General features: G+C 47.0%; 1 protein-coding gene across 3 annotated transcripts in view; it reads left to right on the top strand.

Annotated features, from left to right (window-relative positions):
• Positions 1 to 21,684, top strand: part of LOC111076699 (leucyl-cystinyl aminopeptidase) — a 227,761-nt gene that overhangs the window by 32,790 nt on the left and 173,287 nt on the right. For all 3 annotated transcript variants that reach the window (XM_041593718.1, XM_041593719.1, XM_041593720.1), the window contains exon 2: positions 15,048 to 15,121. In XM_041593718.1, coding sequence (XP_041449652.1) covers positions 15,059 to 15,121 — 63 coding nt within the window. In that variant the 5' untranslated portion in view covers positions 15,048 to 15,058. The remainder of the gene's footprint in view (positions 1 to 15,047; positions 15,122 to 21,684) is intronic.

The raw sequence follows: 21,684 nt of genomic DNA, 5'->3' as shown, positions 1-21,684 counted from the left end.
TAGATCCAGCCGGTGGTGACTCCTGGATTGGTATGGTGTCCCTCCGGGCAAAATTCGTCGGGTTGACCGGCTCCGTGGGCTTCCATGGTGTGTTTCTGTGGTTAGTAGCACTGACTTACGTGTTGTTGGTGGTATTTCTGCTTGCGACCGGATTTTGCGTTTTGTGCTTGACGGTTATTGATCCTTGCTAGCCTAGTCTCTTTCAGTGGCCGTGGGTCTTTACTCCACAAAGCTCCGTATTAAGGTGTTAGTCTCCTTAAAGTCACCAAAAAGTCCCTGCTCGGGCGCCACTTGTGAGGTCCTATTTCAGGCTGAGGTAAGCATCAGTCTGTCCAGGGTCCGCTACAAGACAATTTGTAGTTTGTAGGTGACTTCAGGTGTCGGGCTGGCTCGTAAAAGAATGTAGTAGGCAGCGAGAAATGATGAGCCGACGGTTTTGTTGGATTGTTCTTGGTTTTTATTTAGAATTCTGGTTTCTTTTCATTCACTTTCCTCATTCACTTAAATTCTGCTGCTTCAACTCGTGGTTGAATGGTGCGCTGGTGGACTGCGTTACACCCCCCCCCCCCCTTTCTTCCGGGTGAGTGTTAGTGGCGACGGGGGCGCTTAGAGGCGAAGTTTCCGTCGTCGGCTGCCTCCCTGTTGACCGTTCTTCTGCTATCGACGACCCGCGTGTGGGTCACCGTAGTCCGGACCACCCATGGGGTATGGACGTAGCTGGTGGTCTGGGTGTCCATGACCAGTTGGTGGATGAAGACGGTTTCTCCTTCTGACGAGGCTTCCTCCTCCTTCTCTGTGGGTGATTCCTCCCCCTCTTCTGGGGAGGGTTCCTCTTCAGAGTTAAAGTCCTGATAGACCCCGTGGTTGTATCGGGGGTCACGCCGATAGTGGGTCGATGGTTGGCTTGACGGGGTGGAGTCTTCGTCCTCACTGGTGGGGGGCGCTTCTCCGAAGGGACCCCACGGCTGCGGTGAGTATGAGGGTGTTGGTGGCGACGGTGTCCGTGGCGTTGGCGACCATAGGTTGGCCCGCGTGAAGCGTGATGGGCGTTGCGTTGCGTCTTCCTCTTGATCCGTGTCCTGAGCGGACGCTGTTTCGGCGTCGCTCCCGGTCCTTGCTCCTGATGTGGAGTCGCAGGACTCGCTGTCGGATATTCCAGTGTCCTGAGCGGACGCTGTTTCGGCGTCGCTCCAGGTCTTTGCTCCTGGTGTGGAGTCGCAAGATTCGTCGTCGGATATAAAAATGATGGTTGTCGAGTTCATGTTGTATCTGGTTGGGGTGGTGGTGTCTTCTGTTCGTTGTGCGCTCGGCGCTTACTGACGATACCTCGGGTCCACGGCTGGGTATGTTAGCGCCGTGGGCAGAGGTCGTGGTCAGCTCTTTTTCTTTTCGGTGGAGTCGGCGTTCCTTAGTCGTCCCGGGTGGGCCGATGCGCCGGGCCAGCGGGGCTTCCAGTGTTGGGTCGGTTTGGCAACGTGTGGCAAATTTTTGCCTGTTGTGGTTGCCTCGTCAGCGTTACCTCGGGGCCGGTGGTGGTTGTAGATGGGTTGTGGGTGGATGGTTCTGGTGCCGCTGCTTCACAATCCGTTGCGTCGTTGTTGGTAGCTCTGTTGTAGAATCGCCGGCGTAAGCACCATATGCTTCTTCTGGGATTCCCCCAGGGGGTTCACATACCATGTCCCGTTGAGAGAGACTCGGCTGGTGTAGGCCACGAGGTATGTGCCGGAGATGGTTTGTATTTCGCCTGCTGTGTTCCCCATGGTCACGAAGGCGTCATTGATGATGAGCGTGCCATGATCCACGACGGTGATCGCGTCCAGGTGCCCGGGTAAGGTGGTGCAGTGGGCGGTTGTTCCGGCCACTAGCTGTTGGGCGCAGGTGGGTTCCCGTCGTTCTTTGCAGAACGTGACGCCGATGGTGGTTTCGCATGTCCCCAAGCTGACGACTTGGCTTCCGCATTCTGCTACGGCGTTCCCTTTGTTGAAATCCAAGATCTTGTGCTGGTGTTGCACGGGGAAGATCGTCATCCTCCGGCAGATCCGTTTAGGTTGGGGAAATTTGATGAGGAAAGTTAACAAATCCGGGCTCTGGAATACGCTAATGCTGGAGACTCCCAGTAGCTCGACCAGCCTGATATCTGTCAGTTGTTGTTCCTCAAATTCTCGGAGGTCGGCTCCGTCCAGTAGCGTCGGGCTGATGACGTTCATTTTGGCCAGTGTCAGACCCAGAATCAGGTTCTGTAGGTCGTTGAGGATGACGCGGTTCTTTGCCAGTATCGCCTCCGTCAGCTGTAGTCGTTCGGTGTCCTCTCCTTTTACCAGGCTGTTCATGTAGCCAGTCAGCTCGTTGAGACGGTTCTGCACCTTGGAATTGACCGTCCGTTGCTCCGCCTCGGATTCGATCAGCTGGCCCTGCTTGAACCGAATTTGCTCCCAGTCGTCAAAGTCCGGGGTTCCGGCGACGACCTTTAGCGCGCTTCCGAGGATGTTGAGACTCCTGGCTCGTCGGTGGTGGGTTTTTAACGTTCCCACGAGGGTCCTGACGTGCTCCAGGACGACAGCCAGGATGGTGGCGATTCTGCTCCCAGGGAATAATGCGGCAGACTCCTCCGCCTGCGCCAAATATGCCTCGTAGGAGGTTACGTTGGTTATATGGTGAAGGTATCCATTTTTCTCCCACAGGACGGCGTCTCCGTCCACCATGGGCACATAGTTGGCGTGGGTGTAGTTGTTAACCTTTATCGTGGCCTGTGTGGTGGCGGTGAGGATGAGGACTATCAGGAGTGGTGACATCGTGGTGTTAGCTCTTTGGGTGAATACTTGGTGGGGCGTTCAGCTTGTTGACCGGTGCGTCGGTGGTTAGCTATGATGTGTTGTTTGGCTATCGTTATGGTCCAGCTATATATAGTGTATCTTGCGCGGTGGGTTTTAGGTCATTTTTCTTCCGGGATGGTTTGTCCGCGCGTGGCGTGCGGAGCTTGCATTTTAGGGGTCGGTGTGGCTCGATGTGCGGGTTTTTGTTTCTAGGTCAGCCGTGGTGTCTGCTTCGTTCGCAGTTTCTCCCGCGTCGTGTTCGTGGTATTCTTTCAGATCATTGATGTTAGCGATTTTCTGCTTCCGGGTGCTGAGGTGTTGTATTTTTATGATGTTGGCTGACCTAAATCCCCGAACTTTGTAGGGCCCGTCATATTTCGGGGCCAGTTTTGCAGCGAAGCCGTCAACGGCGTTGGACAGATGATGTTGTCGCATCAGTACCAATGTGCGCACCGTGGGGTGCCATTGTCTTCGACGGAGATTATAGTGTCTTTCCTGCTCGTGGCTGGCTCGCTGGATGTTATTTTTCACTATCGCGAATACATCCTTGATTCGCGCTGTTTTCTGGAGCGCGTTGTCTGGCGGGCTTCCTGTGCCAGGTGTAACTTCATCATACAGGGCTCCAGGTAAGCGTGGCTCTCTCCCGTATAGTAGGAAGGCTGGGCTAAATCCGGTTGTCTCCGAGACACTGGAGTTCACGGCGAGTGAGATTTCTGGGATTAGCTCGTCCCAAGTATTCTGGTGCTCTCCCACAAACTGAGAAATCATGGTTTTGACCGTTCTGTTTGCTCGTTCCGTGGGGTTTTCCTGAGGACAGTACGGGGCGGTGTGTTGCAATTCTATCCCTGCCGTTTGCAAAAAAGTCTGGAACGACCGGCTCGTAAATTGGGTACCGTTGTCACACACGAATTGTTTCGGGACGCCGTAGTGGCTGAGTATCCGCTCACGGAAAGCTAGCTCCAAGGTGGCGGCGGTGGCTTTCCTGAGCGGCACCAGTTCTACCCATTTGGTGAAGGTGTCGTGGAATACGAGCAGCATGGTGTTCCCTTTCTTGGATCGGGGTAGTGGTCGAACGAAGTCGGCACATAGTGTTGCAAATGATTCCTCTGCTTTCCGAGTGAGCATCTGACCTACCGGCTTGCGTTGCTGGGCTTTAAACTTCTGGCAGCTGGTGCAGCTGCGGACGTATTTCCTTACTTCCCGGTAAAGTCCTGGCCAATAGTACCGTTGACAGACTCGGGTTATGGTCTTACGGATTCCTAGATGGCCGGCCGTGGGTTGGTCGTGGCATTCTTGGAGGACTCTTGCGCGACGATCCTTTGGTACGCAAAGTTTCCATGATGTGTCCTCAGTGTCCTCGGTGCTGCGGCCCAGGTGTCGATATAACTCCCCGTTCTCGTGAGTGTAATCGGGGTATTTCTCGGGTTCGTCCTGAACTTGTTGTATCCGGCGTTTGAGCCAGGGGCAGGCTACCTTTACTTCCTCGATCCGTGCGACGGTTCCCCGGGGTTGGCGGGATAGTGCATCTGCCACTACGTTCTGCTTACCTGCCCGGTAATGTACGTCATACTGGTATTGTTGGAGTTCCAGTGCCCACCTTGCTATTCTACCGTAGGGGCTTTCCAGTGTGTTCAGCCATTTGAGGGCGAGATGGTCGGTGATCACGTCGAACCGATATCCCTCGAGGTAACACCGGAGTTTCCGGATGGACCAGATGACTGCCAGGCATTTTTTGTCGGTCGCGGAGTAGTTTTCCTCTGCCACGTTGAGTCGTCGGCTGACGTATGCGATAACTCGCTCGTTGCCCTCGATTTCCTGCGTAAGGACTGCGCCCACGCCGAGGTTACTCGCGTCTGTTTGCAGCGAGAATTTCACGGTAAAATCGGGGCAAGCAAGAACTGGCGCGGTCGTGAGGAGTTCTTTTAGTCGGTCGAAAGCAGCTTGCTGGTCTTCGGTCCATACCCATGGTTGGTCCTTCTTGATAGGCGAGACATCGGTTGGACGACCGTCGCGAAGTTTGGTACAAATCTTCGGTACCAGGACGCCATCCCGATGCATTGACGAAGCTCTTTTAGGTTGGTGGGCGGTCGGAGTTCTTTGACGGCGGCAATTTTGTCGGGTCGGTGTGGATTCCCTCATTGCTGATCATATGGCCGAGATACCTGATGTGGGTTTGAAAGAACGCGCATTTTTCCGCATTTATCCTTAGGTTCGCCTTCCGGAGTCGGGACAAAACCACTTCCAAGTTGCGCAGATGCTCGTTGAAATCTCGCCCCACGATGACAATGTCATCTAGGTACGCGAATGCATATGGCTCCATGTCTGTACCAATCACGGTGTCGAGAGCCCGCTGAAATGTTGCCGGTGCCGAGTGCAGTCCGAAGGGCATAACCTTCCATTGGTAGAGGCCCCGGCCCGGTACGGTGAAAGCTGTTGCTTCTCTACTTCCGTCGGCCATGGGTATGATGTTTTGGTACGCCGGCTGTAGTACTCGTGTTATACTACAGCCAGACTGGTACGTGAACAGGTGCGTCGCGATGACCCCTCTGGTATCGCAGCAACGACTTGTGTGGGCGACGAAGATCTCGGACAAGGCTCTAGGCATGGCTCGGTGTTGGCGAGGATCGGTGTGGCGTCGGCCGTGGGTCGGACAGGACGGCTGTCTGGGCATCGTGGGGGCATCGTGCTGGTTTCCGGGCCCTCGTTGAGGGGCTCTGTGGAGATCAGTTCGATTATGGGCCCCGTCCAGCGTGGGGTTAGCGTGGCTGTTTCCCGTGTGGCTGGGCTGTCGGATGGTGGTGGCCGTTGTCCTTTTTCGCTGCTGGCGGTCGGTTTTGAGGGTGTCCGTGCGTTCCCTGCTTCCGATGTGGTTTCTGTGCGTGCTTGCTCTGTTGCTTGTCTTGGACCTGGGCTTCCTGTGTCGAGCGCCGGGTTCAAGTGTGTGTTGTCTCGTGGGTGAGATCCTCGTGGTTTGTTTGGGGTGTGTGTCCCCTGTGGTTGGCCTAGGACGCGGTTGCTCCGTAGTGACCGTGGGACTCGTTTTCCCGATTGCTTGGTTGTGGTTGGCTTGTGTTGGCCTCGGATTCGTGTTCTCCGTTGTGGGCCGGCGTTTCGTATTCATTGCGATTGGTTTGGGTGTCAAGTGCTGCGTTGCGTTATTGGGTGCCGTGTGCGTTGTGGTAGGTCGTGGACGTAGGTTCGTTGCGATTTGTTGGGGTTTCTGGTATCGGGGTTCGGCGTCTTGTACGTGGATGGTAGTAAGCACGGGTTCAGTGGGCATGGTGTGACGGTCTCGTAGCTGTAGCAGCGTGGAACCGCATTGGATCGTCGTTTCGGTGGCACCTAGGAAGTCCATGCCGACAATAACTTGTCCCAACATGTTTGGCAGGACCAGGAGCGGGATTTGAACCTCTCCTTGATCCAGCTTGATGTGCGCCAGTAGAACTTGTGAGATCTCTCTGACTGAGCCATCGGCCAGGCGTATGCGGACGCATGCATCTTGCAGGTTGGTGTTGTTGTCTAGTTGTCGGGCGAGGTTTGCGCTGATGAAGCTTCTGGATGCCCCGGTGTCGATTGTGGCTTCCGTTGCGTGTCGTCCTATGGTCACCATCGCCACTATCCGGCCGTTGCTTACGTGTAGAGAGTTATTTAGTCGCGGGTTGAAGGAGGCGTCGTTCCCGGCTGATCCCGTGTCAGTTGGGGACGCATGTACTTTCCCGACGTGTTTTGGCGGCAGCAATTTAGGTCCGTGTGCCGCGTTTGCCACATTCCCAGCAGAATAGAATGGAGGGATTATGGCAGTCGTATGCCGCATGCCCCGCTCCACCACACCGGCGACAGGCTGCGCGTGGGTTGGTGATGGGGGTCGTTATCATGTGACGGGCTTCGTCGGGATTCGCCGTACTGTTTGGATGAGCTGGTGGTCTCCCTGGTGTGTCTGTCGATTCCCAATGGGGACTCAGAAATGGCGTCTGGTGCGAGTCGCAATTCCTCGGCTCTGAAGCCGGCCTTGCGTATCTTGGAGTGTTACGCGGGGGTGCGAAAGTGGTCGGGATGGTCCGCTCTTGGATGCTCTCGAACTCGGTGGCCAACATTGTGAGCTGTGCTAAGCTTTGTAGTTCGTGTCGCCGCACGTACATCTGGTATGCTGGCAGGGCGTTATCGTAGATCCTGTTCAGTTCCTTGGCTCCGTCGTACCTGGCGTGGTGCATGAGTAGACGTATCTCGATGAGGTAATCCTTGAACAATTCTCCTACCGCTTGCTTGCGGGCTCGGATCTGGTCTTCCAATTGTTCAAAATACCGTGGCGGCAAGAAGAAAGTCAAGAATTCTTGGCGGAAATATGCCCATGAGCTGCCTTGTAGTTGGCTGGTGCGGTACCAGCGACTGGCCCGATCGGTGAGAAGCTCTGTCATGGCCCGGGGCAGCTGATTCGCGTCCACCCCATATGAGAGAGCACGTTCCTCGAGTAGTTCCAGAAACGCGAGTGGATCGTCCTGTCCGTCGAACCTGATCCCCCATTTCCGAATCTGTTCCGCGATGTGGGCGGTGGAAGAGTCCATGGCTGGCACGATCCTCTGTGTGGGCGAGTGGCTGGTCTCCGTAACTGGAGGTCTGGGCAGATCGGCTGGCGCTACGATGCGTGGTCGGCAGGGTGTGCTGTATTCGGCCGCTGTGGGGACTTGTAACCCGGCTTTTGGGTCGGTTTTCCGCTGGTCAGACGGCCCAGGAGTGGTGGGCATGGGCGACTTGGAGCGTCCCGCTGGTCGGGCGTATTGCCGTTCGAGGTCGGCCAGTCGAACCCAGGCATCCTGCGAGAGTGTTCCGGCGACTAGTGCGGCGAATCTCTTTCTTCGTTCCTCGACTGTTCCGTCGTTTCCGAATCCGAATTCCTCGGCCAGGACTTCCAGCTCATCCCGCCGGAGTTTGTAGATCCAGCCGGTGGTGACTCCTGGATTGGTATGGTGTCCCTCCGGGCAAAATTCGTCGGGTTGACCGGCTCCGTGGGCTTCCATGGTGTGTTTCTGTGGTTAGTAGCACTGACTTACGTGTTGTTGGTGGTATTTCTGCTTGCGACCGGATTTTGCGTTTTGTGCTTGACGGTTATTGATCCTTGCTAGCCTAGTCTCTTTCAGTGGCCGTGGGTCTTTACTCCACAAAGCTCCGTATTAAGGTGTTAGTCTCCTTAAAGTCACCAAAAAGTCCCTGCTCGGGCGCCACTTGTGAGGTCCTATTTCAGGCTGAGGTAAGCATCAGTCTGTCCAGGGTCCGCTACAAGACAATTTGTAGTTTGTAGGTGACTTCAGGTGTCGGGCTGGCTCGTAAAAGAATGTAGTAGGCAGCGAGAAATGATGAGCCGACGGTTTTGTTGGATTGTTCTTGGTTTTTATTTAGAATTCTGGTTTCTTTTCATTCACTTTCCTCATTCACTTAAATTCTGCTGCTTCAACTCGTGGTTGAATGGTGCGCTGGTGGACTGCGTTGTGCAGTGTCTTGTGTTTGGGCTGAGGGACCGCCTAGTGCAGCGTCCTGTGGGTAATAATAATTGTAGGGTGTGGTAACTAGGTCGAAGCTTGGTGCTTCGTTGACAATTGCTTAGGGGGTCAGTGTGTTTTGATGAGAGTGTTTTTAGCTGAGGCTGCATCGCAGTAGGTGCAGGCTGCAGTTGAGAATTGGGTTTTTGCTACCTCAGCATCGCGAAGGTGATATCTGAATTTGGGTCGATGTTTTGAGGCCGAGTGGTTGCGAAATATCGCCAAGAAGTGGGGGACCGAGAATTTTGTGCTGTGGTTTTCGCTGATCGAGAGTTCTTAATTTTATGGTGAGCGTTGCATAGAAATATTTTTTTTTTTCCTGGGGGCTGACCCACTCGAGGCCGAGTGGTTGCGAAATATTGCCAAGAAGTGGGTGACCGAGAATTTTGTGCTGTGGTTTTCGCGGATCGAGAGTTCTTAATTTTATGGTTTGCATAGAAGTATTTTTATTTCCTGGGTGCTGACCCACAATATTAGTGAAGAACCGTGGCTAGAGCCATGGTTCTTCTGTTCTGTTATCTTAGTTCGCTGCCCGTGGGTTGTTGCAACCATGGTAGAACCATGGTTCGTTACAGACATGTTGATCCACACTATTTGGCGATGTATTGGACCACCCAATAATACGACAAGCATGCCATGCATGATACTTACCCTGAGTGTTTAATGGTTTTATATATTAGCCAGGGGTTTTTATCTGCATAGGTGTGCATCTAAGATTGAAAGCCTTTTCAAAAAAAAAAAACAATTTGACTTTCTTCGGACCACATGATGTTTCTTTGGGACAACTCCAGTGCTATTTGCATACTGCACTCACTTTGCCCCATGGCTATCTTTCTAAAGTGGATTTTTCCTCGGACTTTTGGCACTTAATTTATGTTCTTATATGCAAAAACTAACTTTGCTCATCTTTGGCGATTTTTTAAGATCCTTTTTTAGCTCTGTGGACGATTTATAAGGGTCCTTCTTGCTCTCATCAAGCAGTAGTTTGACCGGAAATGGCGGTATCGCGGCTTTTATTACATGTGTTTTTTGTTGGTTGCATGTTTTAAAGCATTGCGAGTCACTTTAGCTGATCAACCAACAATTTGCTTCACCTTAAGATAGGTGTCTCCTTCTGAAATAAAATTTTTGACCCATTTTTGGAAAATGGTCTTTAGTAATAAGAACCGTTAGGAATTTGAGAGTAAGCACACTTCTATCAGAGAGGAGACATGTAAACCTAATTGATATTATAGTCAAGGGCAAAATATGTTGGTTAGAGATCAGGCTTTGAAACAATAAAGACTGTTGTACCAAACAGTGCTATTATTTCTGCCGCAACTGTATAAGTAATGAATACAGCTTTGCTAAGATATGTTTTAAAGCGAATGAAAACTGATTTAAAGAACGACTGATATTATTTACGACTGACGAAAACGACGACTGACAACGGAATGGCGAGAGGCCTCTGAGCGGCGTCGGCTGACGTTCTCGCGATCTCCTCTTTGCTCTCTCAGCTCTCTCGGGGAGGTATGCAATTGTGTGCGCGACCCAGCCTTCTTACATTCGGCCATCCAGACATTCGTCATCCGTATCGGATGACAACAGCTCCTCGTTTTTCTCGACAAACTTCCACAGCTTGGGATTGTCACAGCTAGTCGCTGTCACGTTTGGTCCTCCGATTGTCCATACGGACCAAGGTATGAACACGCCAGCTTTCGACAAATAGGCTTTACAGCGACGAGATCGCCCAATCTATAGCCATGCTCGACACGTCTTTCTTGTCAAAATTGGCCTTGTAGGTCTTCTGTGCTTGCTGTATATTCTGCCTGACTTCAGTTCACAAACTAAGACGATCGTCGTTAAACTTCTCTACCAGCTCCTGATTCAGTAGTTCCATTAGTCGGTCTTCTTCTTTGCTATTCATCTTGATGCCGAACATGATTTCGAATGGTGATACTTTCGTCGACATATGAATGTGAGAGTTAATCGCTTTTTGCACAGAAGGTACATACTTGAACCAGTTTGACGGTTCCTCTGATGACAGCTTAGCTATGATCGAAAGGATTGAGCGGTTAACCCTTTCAACTTGACCATTACCTCTGGCAACACCAGTTGTTGACCAGACATGCTCTATCATGTTAGCGCTGAGGAACTCAGTAAACGCGTTGGCCGTGAATGCAACGCCTCTGTCGTGAATAATACAACTTATACAGTTAGATATGAAATTATTTACCTTCCCCTCTAAGTGGGGGATGTAAAACTGCTGCTGAATACTGTGCATCGTCTTTGTCGTTGCGAAGTGACCAGTGTCGTGTGCAGTCTTGATCACCTCGCGCTCCATCTGTTTCGGTACTACCAGTAGCTCGTGTCCGACAACTTCTTTATAAAGAAGTCCACCTTTCAGCTTGTAGTTTTCATATGCACCGTTTTGTAGAACTCTAACAATTGCTTTTATCCCATCGTCGCTCTGCTGTGCCTTCTTTAAACGTGATGACATCTCTGATGTAACGACGTAGATATGAGGATAACGACTTAGAGAGTCCACATGCTTAATTTTGTCTGCCGCTCGATGTTCCATTTCGAAGTCAAAGTCCTGCAAATGGAGCAACCATTGCGCCACTTCTGTTGGTATGTGAAGCTTACTCGTCGTCTGCTTAAACGCGATAAAATCCGTGACCAGCTTAAACCTTATTCCCAGCAAATAATGTCTCAACTTTTTTAATGCCAGATATGCAGATTTGACCTCGAGTATGTAACTATGTTGCTTAGATTCAGCTTGCGTCGTCTTCTTGCTCCAGAAATAAACCGGGTGAAGCTTACCATCGAACAACTGCAATAGAACTGCGCCGTAGCCATCTTTGGACGCGTCAGTGTGAAGCTCGGTTGGCGCATCCCTTATGTAAATTCGCAAAACAGGCTCCGTTACAAGAAAGGATTTCAACTGTTTGATCGGCTGTTCTTCCTCTGGTCAAATTTTAAAATCGTCTTTTTTTAAGAGATTTGTAAGCGGACGTGCTACCTGCGCATATTGTGGTACAAACTTGCGAAAAAATCCTGTAAGCCCTAGGAATGCTTGGATGGCCTTGACGTTTTTCGGCATATCAAAGCGATTTACAGCAGAACACATCTCTTCTCCTGGCCAGATTTGACCATTTTCGATAATGTGTCCCAAGAATTTAATACGCCGCTGCAGAAAACTACATTTTTTCCACTTAATCTGCTTTCTCTAAAACTTTCTTTGTTTTGGTCATGCATTCTTCGACGTCGTTGGCATAAATAATTATGTCATCCATGTACAGCTGCACAAAGTCTTCATTGATAAGCGGCTGGAATATGTGATTTACAAACCGTATGAAAGCTGCTGGAGAGTTTGTAAATCCGAACGGCGCCTTCACGACTAATAAACGCAGTGTAAGCTCTGCTATTCTCTTCCACAGGCACATGGAAAAACCCATATTCCAAGTCCATAATGCTGAAAAACTTTGCTGCTTTGAGTTTTTCCAGAACGTCGTCCATCATCGGCACGGGAAAGCGATCTTTCAATACCATGCTATTCAGTTTCTGATAGTCAACGCAGACTCTCAACGTGTGATCTTTTTTCTTGACTATTACGATTCTGCTCGCTACGTGAGACGTCGATTTGCGCACAATACTTCGATCGAGCCACTCATCAATCTGCTTCTTTACAGCTGCTGTTTCATCTCCAGACAAACGGCTTGGCGATTGGCTAAACGGTTTTATAACTCCATCTGGAAGGATCTTCAGCTCTATTGGACATATTATGGGTACTTCGGCTGACTTATTACTGCTTTCCACTAGCTGCTCGATGTACTTCTGATATTGGGGTGGAGCATCAAAATTACCTGGAGTTTCGATGACATTATAAACCATTTTATACTCTTCTTCCGACTTTTTCTGCTGTTCCAGGCTCAGAAAAGAGACTCCGTTTAAATCGGCCATAAGTGTGAACTTCTTAATGAAATCGTAGCCCAAAATTCCATTACATTCCATCGCATTGTTTGGAACCACCAAAAACTTCGCAGCTGATCCACTTCTATTTCGCCTTAAAAAATCCAATTGGCTTTGTATTCTGGTTTCCCAGGCCACGCAAGGTTGTTGCACTTTCCAGCATCTGCACACCGTTCAAATTTTTGAATACCCATTCTCTCACCAAGGTCACGTCCGACCCAGTGTCAACCAGGCACTCCACTTCACATTCGATTACGAGTATTGTCTTACAGCGACTGCGATCCATAATTAGATTCACCCTTCCATCTTTCTTCGGACAGTTACGGGAAATATGTCCGTACTCGTTGCAGCGGAAGCATTTGGTATCAGCTATACACGACATTCGTTTGTGATCCGGAGAACCGCAATTGAAACAGTATTCTTTCTGCCTTCAGACACCGTCGCTTTGCTTTGGTACACCACTGTGCTCTTGTCATCGCTGGGTTTTCCTTGAACCTTGCTCGTAAATGGCATACTCATCCGATGCATCGCGATTTTAAACTCGTTTTTTATTTGCAACCCGTCTACGATATAGCGCAATACTGCTTCCTCTTCAACAGTGCCGACGCTTGCCAACTTTTTCATGCTTAGCATATACTCATGGAATGTCTCCGACTTCAGCATTTTACGATTTCTCAACATTTGGTGAATATCGGCACTATTTGTACTCGTTTCGAATTCGCTTATTAATCTGTCTTTCAGATCGTCAAAATAAGACACGCACTCGGATTCCAAAAAAAGCTTAGCCGCGCCACACATCTTGCCTCGGGCCTGAACATATTTTTGTTTATCCGACAGCTCGTAAGCCTCCGCATTATTCTCGAATATGTCGAACCAATATTGCACAAGGATAAAGTATCCATCGAAGTTGCTCATAATTTTCTCGAAATTTCTCTCAGATATTTTCACTTGCTTATCCCTGCGTTCATCTACCTCTATTTTCAGGGTTAACAGTTGCATCATTTGTTGCACCCTGGCGTCGAGGTTTGCCACGCTTCCATCAGCCATTGCTACCTTGTTTTCTTCTGGGATCAACCCGGTTTCGCGATCTTGCTCCGTCTCGGAAAAATTTTCATCCAGCAGCAGCAGATTCTGCTTTTCGATTATTGCTTCCACTTCGTTGATTTTTTTCGACGGCGTACGTCTGGTTCTCGGCATTTTCCTTTTTGTTTTACGTTTGTATGTGTATTGCGAGCGACGCGACCGAGCTGTTCTTTTCTTTCTTCTTGCGAACCGACACAACGAGTACCAACAACAACGACGTCGACCGAACTGTTTTCTTTCCTTCTTCTGTTCCGAATTCTGTGTTTCGTGTGTGTATTACGAACAGACAAAAGAGCGAGGACCAAAAACGCTGACCGAACTGTTTTCTTTCGTTACTTTTCCACGATCGTATGTATATTAAGCGCCGACACAAAACATGTCCTAAGCCACTGGTGACTCACTGGTGAAACTCAAGATGAAATTTGTATGGGCATGTCCGCTTTTGTCACTCGTGAAACTTCATATGAAATTTTCACTGAATTTTCTAGTGATTTCACCGGTGGCTTATACGTATAAGCCATGAGTGAAATCACTCGAAACATGCCACGAGTGATTTCACTCGCGACCTGCCACGAGTGAAATCATTCGGGACACTTCCGAAAATGTCCTGTATGAAATCACCTGGGAAACTTCTCATGAAATTAAAAGGAATTTCACGGATAATTTCATATAAAAAAACACCCAAAAATGATTTTCAAATAAAAGTAAATAAAGTAATATATTTATTTTACACCGATGTTCTAGATTTTTTGTTGATTTAAATATTTTTAGTTATCTGTAGGGCCCCCCTTAACCGACTTGATCGGGTTAATAAGCACCAATGCTCCTGAAATGAAATAGTCCGGCGGGGCATTTTGAACATTTTTTTGCCGCAAGTCCCGTTTAGGTTTAGGTTGTACTCCTGGACTACTGTTTCGTCCAGCACACTTTTGAGGCACCTAGACAATGGGGGCTTCTCCATCAACTTCCGAACTTTTTTGATCTGTAAATAAATAAGTCAAATTGCATATATATTTTTTAAAATTAAAAATCCAGTATTTACAGTTACATGGGTTTCCTCGAGCAAAAAAAAAAAACACACGCAGCGACACGCTCGGTTAACCACGAGGCTATAATGTTCTAGAATCTAGACATATTTTTTTTAGCGAAACCCATGTAACAATTTAATTTAACTAACTACGCACACCGTAATCACTGAATCCACTTACCTGACTTTAAAGAAACTGGAAAACTATTTTTAAAAGGACTAAAAATCTAAATAGACGCACAACAACAACAAAATCATAGGCGCTCGCAACAAAAGATGGCACCAATTAATCGGTTTTTCTCCCATCATCCCTTTGAGGAGACGAAACGGAGCGAGTGTAGAAGAGTTAGGGTCGAATGCAGGTAGAGAAAACTAAAAATATGAGGGAGAGGGAAATCTATGGATATATGCTTCTCTTTCTTATGTGTCCGCTTCGATCTGTAGCAGTTCAAGCTGGACAAAATTTCATGCTGACGTCGACGTCGCTGCCTTTGTCGACGTCGAGCCTGAAACAATTTTTCCTATGACACTTTCATGCCGTGACAGCCAGAACTGCAGGGATATTAATTCGTTGTGCAATTTCGTACTTGTAACAAGCAATAATGATATAATAATGTTTTTTCTTCCATTTCTTTATAGCATATTTAGCTATGTCTTACATCAAAATGATTTACATATTCGTGGTTTTGCTGCTCTGTGCAATTCAACTAAAGGTAAGATTTGTATAAGTGTTACTTATTACAGGGATCTCTGAACAAACTCTATTCTGCACGTGTTATGTGAGAAATGATAATAACAACAAGTTATTGGTAATTCGATATACTTTGTCTAACAGAGCTGGGGCTCCAAAAATTAAAAATCCTGATTTTTTCTGCCTGTTGCTCAAAGACTTTTCAGATCCATAAAGTATATATCAGCCATGCTCCGTTTATCCCAAATCGCAAAGAGTTGCGTATGGACTAACGAATGAGCTTGAGATTTCCAAAATTAAGAGCACATAAATAAAAACTTGTATGAGCGGGAACAAAAAATATAAACATATTTGGTGATGATTTAAGATTACCCGTATACGGACACCATTTTTCCGCTTCGAACCAAAATTTTTTTGATAGATTTGGATTTTTAAACATGCTTAATGATATTTTTGTTTCTATGGAAGAACTTTTTTTAAAGAATTTAAAAAAGTTGTTTTTTTTTATGCTTTTTGCAGAGTTAGCACTTCTCTTTTTCACAAAAATCAGGTTTCTTACATCTCCTTGTAATAAACTTTGCCATTCTAACAAGCCGATAAATGCATTTATAAAGTTGACCTCAATACTTTGTAGCTTTAGCTTACCGTCTGGAAAATATTAAGCTTTCAAATTCAAAATTGATGATTTTTGTGCGGTAATTTTGACTTTAAAACTCAAAGTCGAAAAAATTAAATACTGATCCTTTCTATTTGGTGTGTATTAAAATCTATTTATAAATGCCTGAGCTACAATTGGTTGACCAACCCTCCGAAAATCATATTTTACCGTTTGAAACGTTGCTGGCCCAACATTTAAAGCCACAAATCTATCAGAAAAAGTCGGCTTGGTTCGAAGCGTAAATAAAATGTTAAATTTTTTCGAGTAGTTTTATCTATCTTCCATATAAATAAAAACCAAGTTGTGTTAGAGAACGGATGGACTTATTTTCATGGTTTTTGATTTTTTGAATATTAAATTAACCATTAAAAGCTTGGAAAAAGCGACCAAGGCTCGGAAAATCGCTTCGGAAAAACGCTGTGAAACTTTTGCTTGATTTTGTAACGAACCATGGCTCTAGCCATATCTCGTTACAAACAGCTCGGGAACAACAGTCAAACTGATAGCCGCAGGGACACCGCACCCTGGCTCTGGCCACGTCTCTCCTCACAAATATCGGTGCGTCAGCACCCCGGAAATAAAATAGCGCACAATTAATTAAGAACTCTCGATCAACAACACCCCACCTCTTGGGACATTGCGCAATCGACGGCCTACATAAGAAATATCATTTGCGTTATTTCACAATAAGTCAAGCCAGCATAAAATTATCGACTTACCACTCAACTTCCGCGATGCAGAGTTAGCAAAAACTAATTTTTTTGAAACCAAATACCCAATTCCCAACTGCACCTTCCGGGATGCAGCATCAGCAAAACCACCCTGACCCACTAAAAATTGTCAACCACACCCCACAATTATTATTATCCAATAACCTTAAGTCAGCAAGAATTAATTATTTCCGGGTCTCAGGTGCGATCGCCAGCTGCATAAAAGGCCCAAGATCGGCCGAAAGAGTATGCAGTCCATCAGCCCGAATACAAGACACAGGCAGTCCATCAGCCGAACCCAAGACACTGCACCAGGCAGTCCATCAGCCCAAACACAAGACACTGCACTAGGCAGTCCCTCAGTCACACACCCAAGACACTGCACTACGCAGTCCCTCAGTCACACACCCAATACACTGCACTACGCAGTCCCTCAGTCACACACCCAAGACACTGCACTACGCAGTCCCTCAGTCACACACACAAGACACTGCACGAGGCAGTCCATTAGCCCGAACACGAGACACTGACTAAGCAGTCCACCGGCTCACAGGCCAAGTAACAAGATCCGCGAGTAATCCATCGTAAACAAGCCCACAAAGAATAAAGTAATAAAAATAATAAACACCAGCAAAACCACAAAACACGATTTCTTGAAGTATTTTGTCAGCAACACAACGCTCCTCCTGTCACCTACCTCTCTTTCGGTCAGACAAGGTCGCTCCGAGCCCAAAAAGTTCCAGCAATCTACAAATTTTCTTGTAGCGGACCCTGGACAGACTGATGCATACCTCAGCCTGAAATAGGACCTCACAATTTTTATACCCGTACTCAAAAACGAGTTTAGGGGTATATTAGATTTGTGGTAAAAGTGGATGCGTGTAACGCAGAGAAGGAAACGTTTCCGACCCCATAAAGTATATATATTCTTGATCAGCATCAATAGCCGAGTCGATATAGCCATATCCGTCTGTCCGTCTGTCTATCTGTCTGTCTGTCCGTCTTGTTGAGCGCCTAGATCTCAGAGACTATAAAAGCTAGAGGAACCAAATTTGGTTTCCAGACTCATGTGATATCACACTGCTACAAGTGTATTTCGAAATTTCTCCCCGCCCCCTTCCGCCCCCACACAGGACGAAAATCTGTGGCAGCGACAATTTTAAAGATACGATAGAACTAAAAACGCAGTATCGTAGAGAATAACCATATCTACCAGACTGCCGAATCTGAATCAGATCGGATCATAATTATAGCCAAAATGAAGAAATTCATTTTCAGTTGCTTCCCCTGCCCCCTCCTGACACCGACAACGCAACTCATTTTCCTTCTCCTAGCGGAGGATATGTAGAATCTAAATGGTACATATATAATTTACATGTTAGATGTATAATATACATTGTAGATGTAGATAGCAGATGTAGCAAAAAAATGTAGTTTTTAGTTCTGAAATATCATAAGATCAAAAATGTATATACTGACTGAGTACGGGTATAAGTTGATATGCAATGACTGCACCATCAAGTGGCCCATGTGACACCAAGCCGAACCCTGTTACGCGCGGAACCCTGGCAGAAACGTAGCCCCTCGGCCTGCGCAAGCGACCGAGGGGCGCTGCCGCACGACGCGCTACGCGTGTTACCGAACCGATCGCGAGCATGCAGGAAAGATGGGTGTTAGACTATAATTCAAGGAAAATTAGATCTAAACACATTTCAAAGAGCTAACCATGCAAAGTTAGCTAATAAATAGTACTAATTACGGAAAGGTATGTTAGTATTAGTGATTTAAGAAGAGGAAGGGAATAAGTTCTGTATACTATATGGTAGCGGGAATTTAAGACCGAGCATAGGACCCTAAATGGTTTGTGCAAGGAATAATTTGATCTACAAAGTGGAAGGAACAAAGGAATAAAGTTTCTAGTAGATCTAATATGAATCGTAAAATTTATGCGGCTGAACAAGTCATGGCTATCTACGTCACCCTTGATCAGGTTGTGCAGAATCGGAGATCCTGACCGCCATGAAGGATGCCATTGTGCGCGCAGATAACCCGTTTATTTGCGCGTTCAATGGTATCAAGTGGTATAAGGGAGTCAAAGCAGATTCCCAGGAGAATGATCATGAAGGTGTGGATTCCTCCCCCGATCAAGGCGGATGAGGACACACTCTTTCTGATCAAGGCACAGAACCGGATCCTGGAGACATCTGACTGGACCATCAAGTGTACCATAGGCGGACCTGCTGCGGTTTATGGAGGAGAAGGCGGTAGACGTGGCCCCTCATCGAAGAGCTATGGATAATAAGTGAAAGGGTTCGGGGACTGAGCGGTCGCGGATACCGGCTTCTCACGCCACACCCCGCGGGTAAGCCAGGAACCTGTGTCGTGGTAAGGAACGAGCTTAATGTTCTGTTTTCTTCCAGGTGCAGCACTCCGGACCTAACGGTGGCACTTTATGAGAGGGAGGACCGAAAAAACCTATACCTGGCCTCTGCATACCTGCCGTACGAAGAAAAAGACCCACCAAGCGCGGAGGGAGGGACTCGACATTGTCTTAGGCTGTGACGCGAATGCCCATCACTCCCTCTGGGGCACAAATTCTAGAGGAGAGTCGCTGTTCGAGTACGTTCTGTCCACAAATCTTGTTGTGCCCAACCGGGGAGACCACCCCACCTTCCGCAACAGGAACCGTGCAGGTGTTATAGATATAACATTGGCTTCGAATAGCGACTCCGTTATCATCGATGACTGGCACGTGTCCAGTGAATGTTCCTTTTCGGACCACTACAGAATAGTGGATCAGCATCAAATGGAACAAGGAGAGGCCCAAGGCCTACCGCAATCCCAGGCGGACAGACTGAAACCGCTTCTCCGCAACCGTACAGAAGGTCCTGCCTAACCAACCGGAAGGGGATTACTTTAAACGGGAGCACTAGAGAAAGCTACGCAGAACGTTACTAATGATATACAGATGGCGTTTCTCAAATCCAGCCTGATCAGCCGACCCCCAAAGTCCAATCACAACCCATGGTGGACACGGGAGCTGAGCGAAGTCAGTAAGGAATCGAGGAAACTCTTCAAAAAAGCAAAAGTGACAAACTCACAGGAAAGTTGGGACGAGTATCGCCGCAGCTTTAATGCCTACAAGAACACATGTAGGAGGTCGAAAAGGGAGTCATGGGCAGCCTTCTGCGATGCCATAGAAGGTACCACTGAGGCCTCAAGGCTTCGACGTGTACTGTCGAAGGCACCCACCACACCAGGCCTGCTCCGCAGCCAGGACGATACTTTCGCAGAGAACAGCCAAGAATCCCACATGAGCTACACATGAGTACTCACTTCCCAGGTTTGCTCAGATGTCACCGGTGACGAATCCAGCGCCACCAACGACACTGAGCGTGGAGCAAGGAGAGGAAATCGAGGATTTCATACGAGATATAATAGCATGACACTCGAGTTATCGAGCGAAACCAAGATTACCAGACTGGTGCAGTGTATTCCCGGCGGAGATATATGCAGTATGGCAAGCGGCTAAGTTGGTATACACCTTGGAGATACCTCCGAGGAACATAGCAATGCGCGTCGACAGTCAGGCTGCCATCAAAGCCTTGGTATCCTGCAAGACCACAAGCAGACTCGTACGTGATACGGTGGACGAATACTCGGCGGCGCCTTCTACGAAGACCTGGACAGCCTGGCAAACATGCACTAGAGACTGCCAATTGGGAAAAATGGAACGTGATCAGGTACCAAATGTACAACCCGTTTTCGTTTGATTTTTTCCAATTGGTAGTTGCACCTAAACACAAAAAATAGAGAACACAGGATATAATTTTTTTCGACTTTTCCTGAGATTTTAAAGTCAACATTTCGTAAAAAATACCGCACAAAAATCATAATTTTTGCATTTCAAAGCTTTTTATTTCCCAGACGGTAAGCTGAAATCACAAAGTGCTTGGGTTTAACTTTTAGCTGTTTTAATTATCTTTTCAAAATAGCAAAGTTCTTTACAACCAGACGAAAGATACTAGAGTTATGTGAAAAAAGAAGCGCTACCTCTGAAAAAAGCTTACAAAAAAATACCAGTTTTAAAAAATTCTTCAAAAATGTTCTGCCATAGAAAAAAAACCATAATTCTTTAAACAATTTTAAAGTCCCAAATCTATCAGAAAAAATCGGTTTGGATCCTTGAGGAAAAAAAGTTCGATTTTTTCGAGTAGTGTTATCAAATTCGCACTCCTTTTCGCTATTATTCGATACTACATATATATTAACTTAAGTACAATAAACTGGGAATATATTAACTGAACAATCATCGTCTCTTTAATAACCTCGCAAAAAAAACTTCTGAAAAAGCTCAGTAGTTCAAAGGGTGCACTAATTAAACGTCGTTTAAAGTCTTGTTCTTTAAAATCTATGGAGAAACGACTGAGCCAAAATTGGTCCACCAACCCTCCGAAAATCACATTTTACCGTTTTGAACGTTGACGGCTGAACGTTTTGGGCCCTTTTATTTACTTTTCAAAGAATCTGAAGCTCGTATATCAACAAAAAACCAAATTTTGACAAAAAAATTGTACCGTCTTTCACAGTATTTTTGGTTCGTAGTAAAAAAACAGATATACATGAATATAGAAAAACCACTATCTCATCCAGCCGAAGCTGTCAAAATCATATCACAAAATCACAAAAAAATATTTGTTACTACGTATCTTACTACTACTACTACTATTAAATAAACCATCTAATATGAAACTATATTATTATTACTATTATTATTTAATGCTAATAAATAGTTAAAACTAAGAATTAACATGGGTTGGAGCTACATATATGTAGCTACTGAGACCTTAAGCTCTATAGGTTTGAATTACGAATGTGTATGTACAGAGGTGTTTTTACAGTTTTGGTTACTGATGTGATGTGCAGGATTTTTCTAAGAATGTGAGGACTATATTGGTATTTGTGTTGGTGGCTAGGCGATATATTGCTGGGATCATTGTTATTGAATGTTGAGGATCTTTGTGTGGAAAGGGTGGGGCAGATGAATAGTATATGGTCTAGGTCTATGGTCGCGCTGCGGCAGAAAGGAAATATTTGGACAAGGACATGTGGGCAATGTTTTGTCTATGTAGTGGTCGCTGGTTAGATTGGTGTGGCCAAGTCTGAGTCTGTTAATGATGACTTGGTTTAGTCTGTTTGTGGAAGCGTTTATGGTTG

This window comes from Drosophila obscura, unplaced genomic scaffold, assembly GCF_018151105.1.
Source record: "Drosophila obscura isolate BZ-5 IFL unplaced genomic scaffold, ASM1815110v1 contig_198, whole genome shotgun sequence".
NCBI classification, from domain to species: domain Eukaryota; kingdom Metazoa; phylum Arthropoda; class Insecta; order Diptera; family Drosophilidae; genus Drosophila; species Drosophila obscura.
Note: the sequence above shows the minus strand (reverse complement) of the source record. Positions and strands in the feature narration are given on the sequence as shown.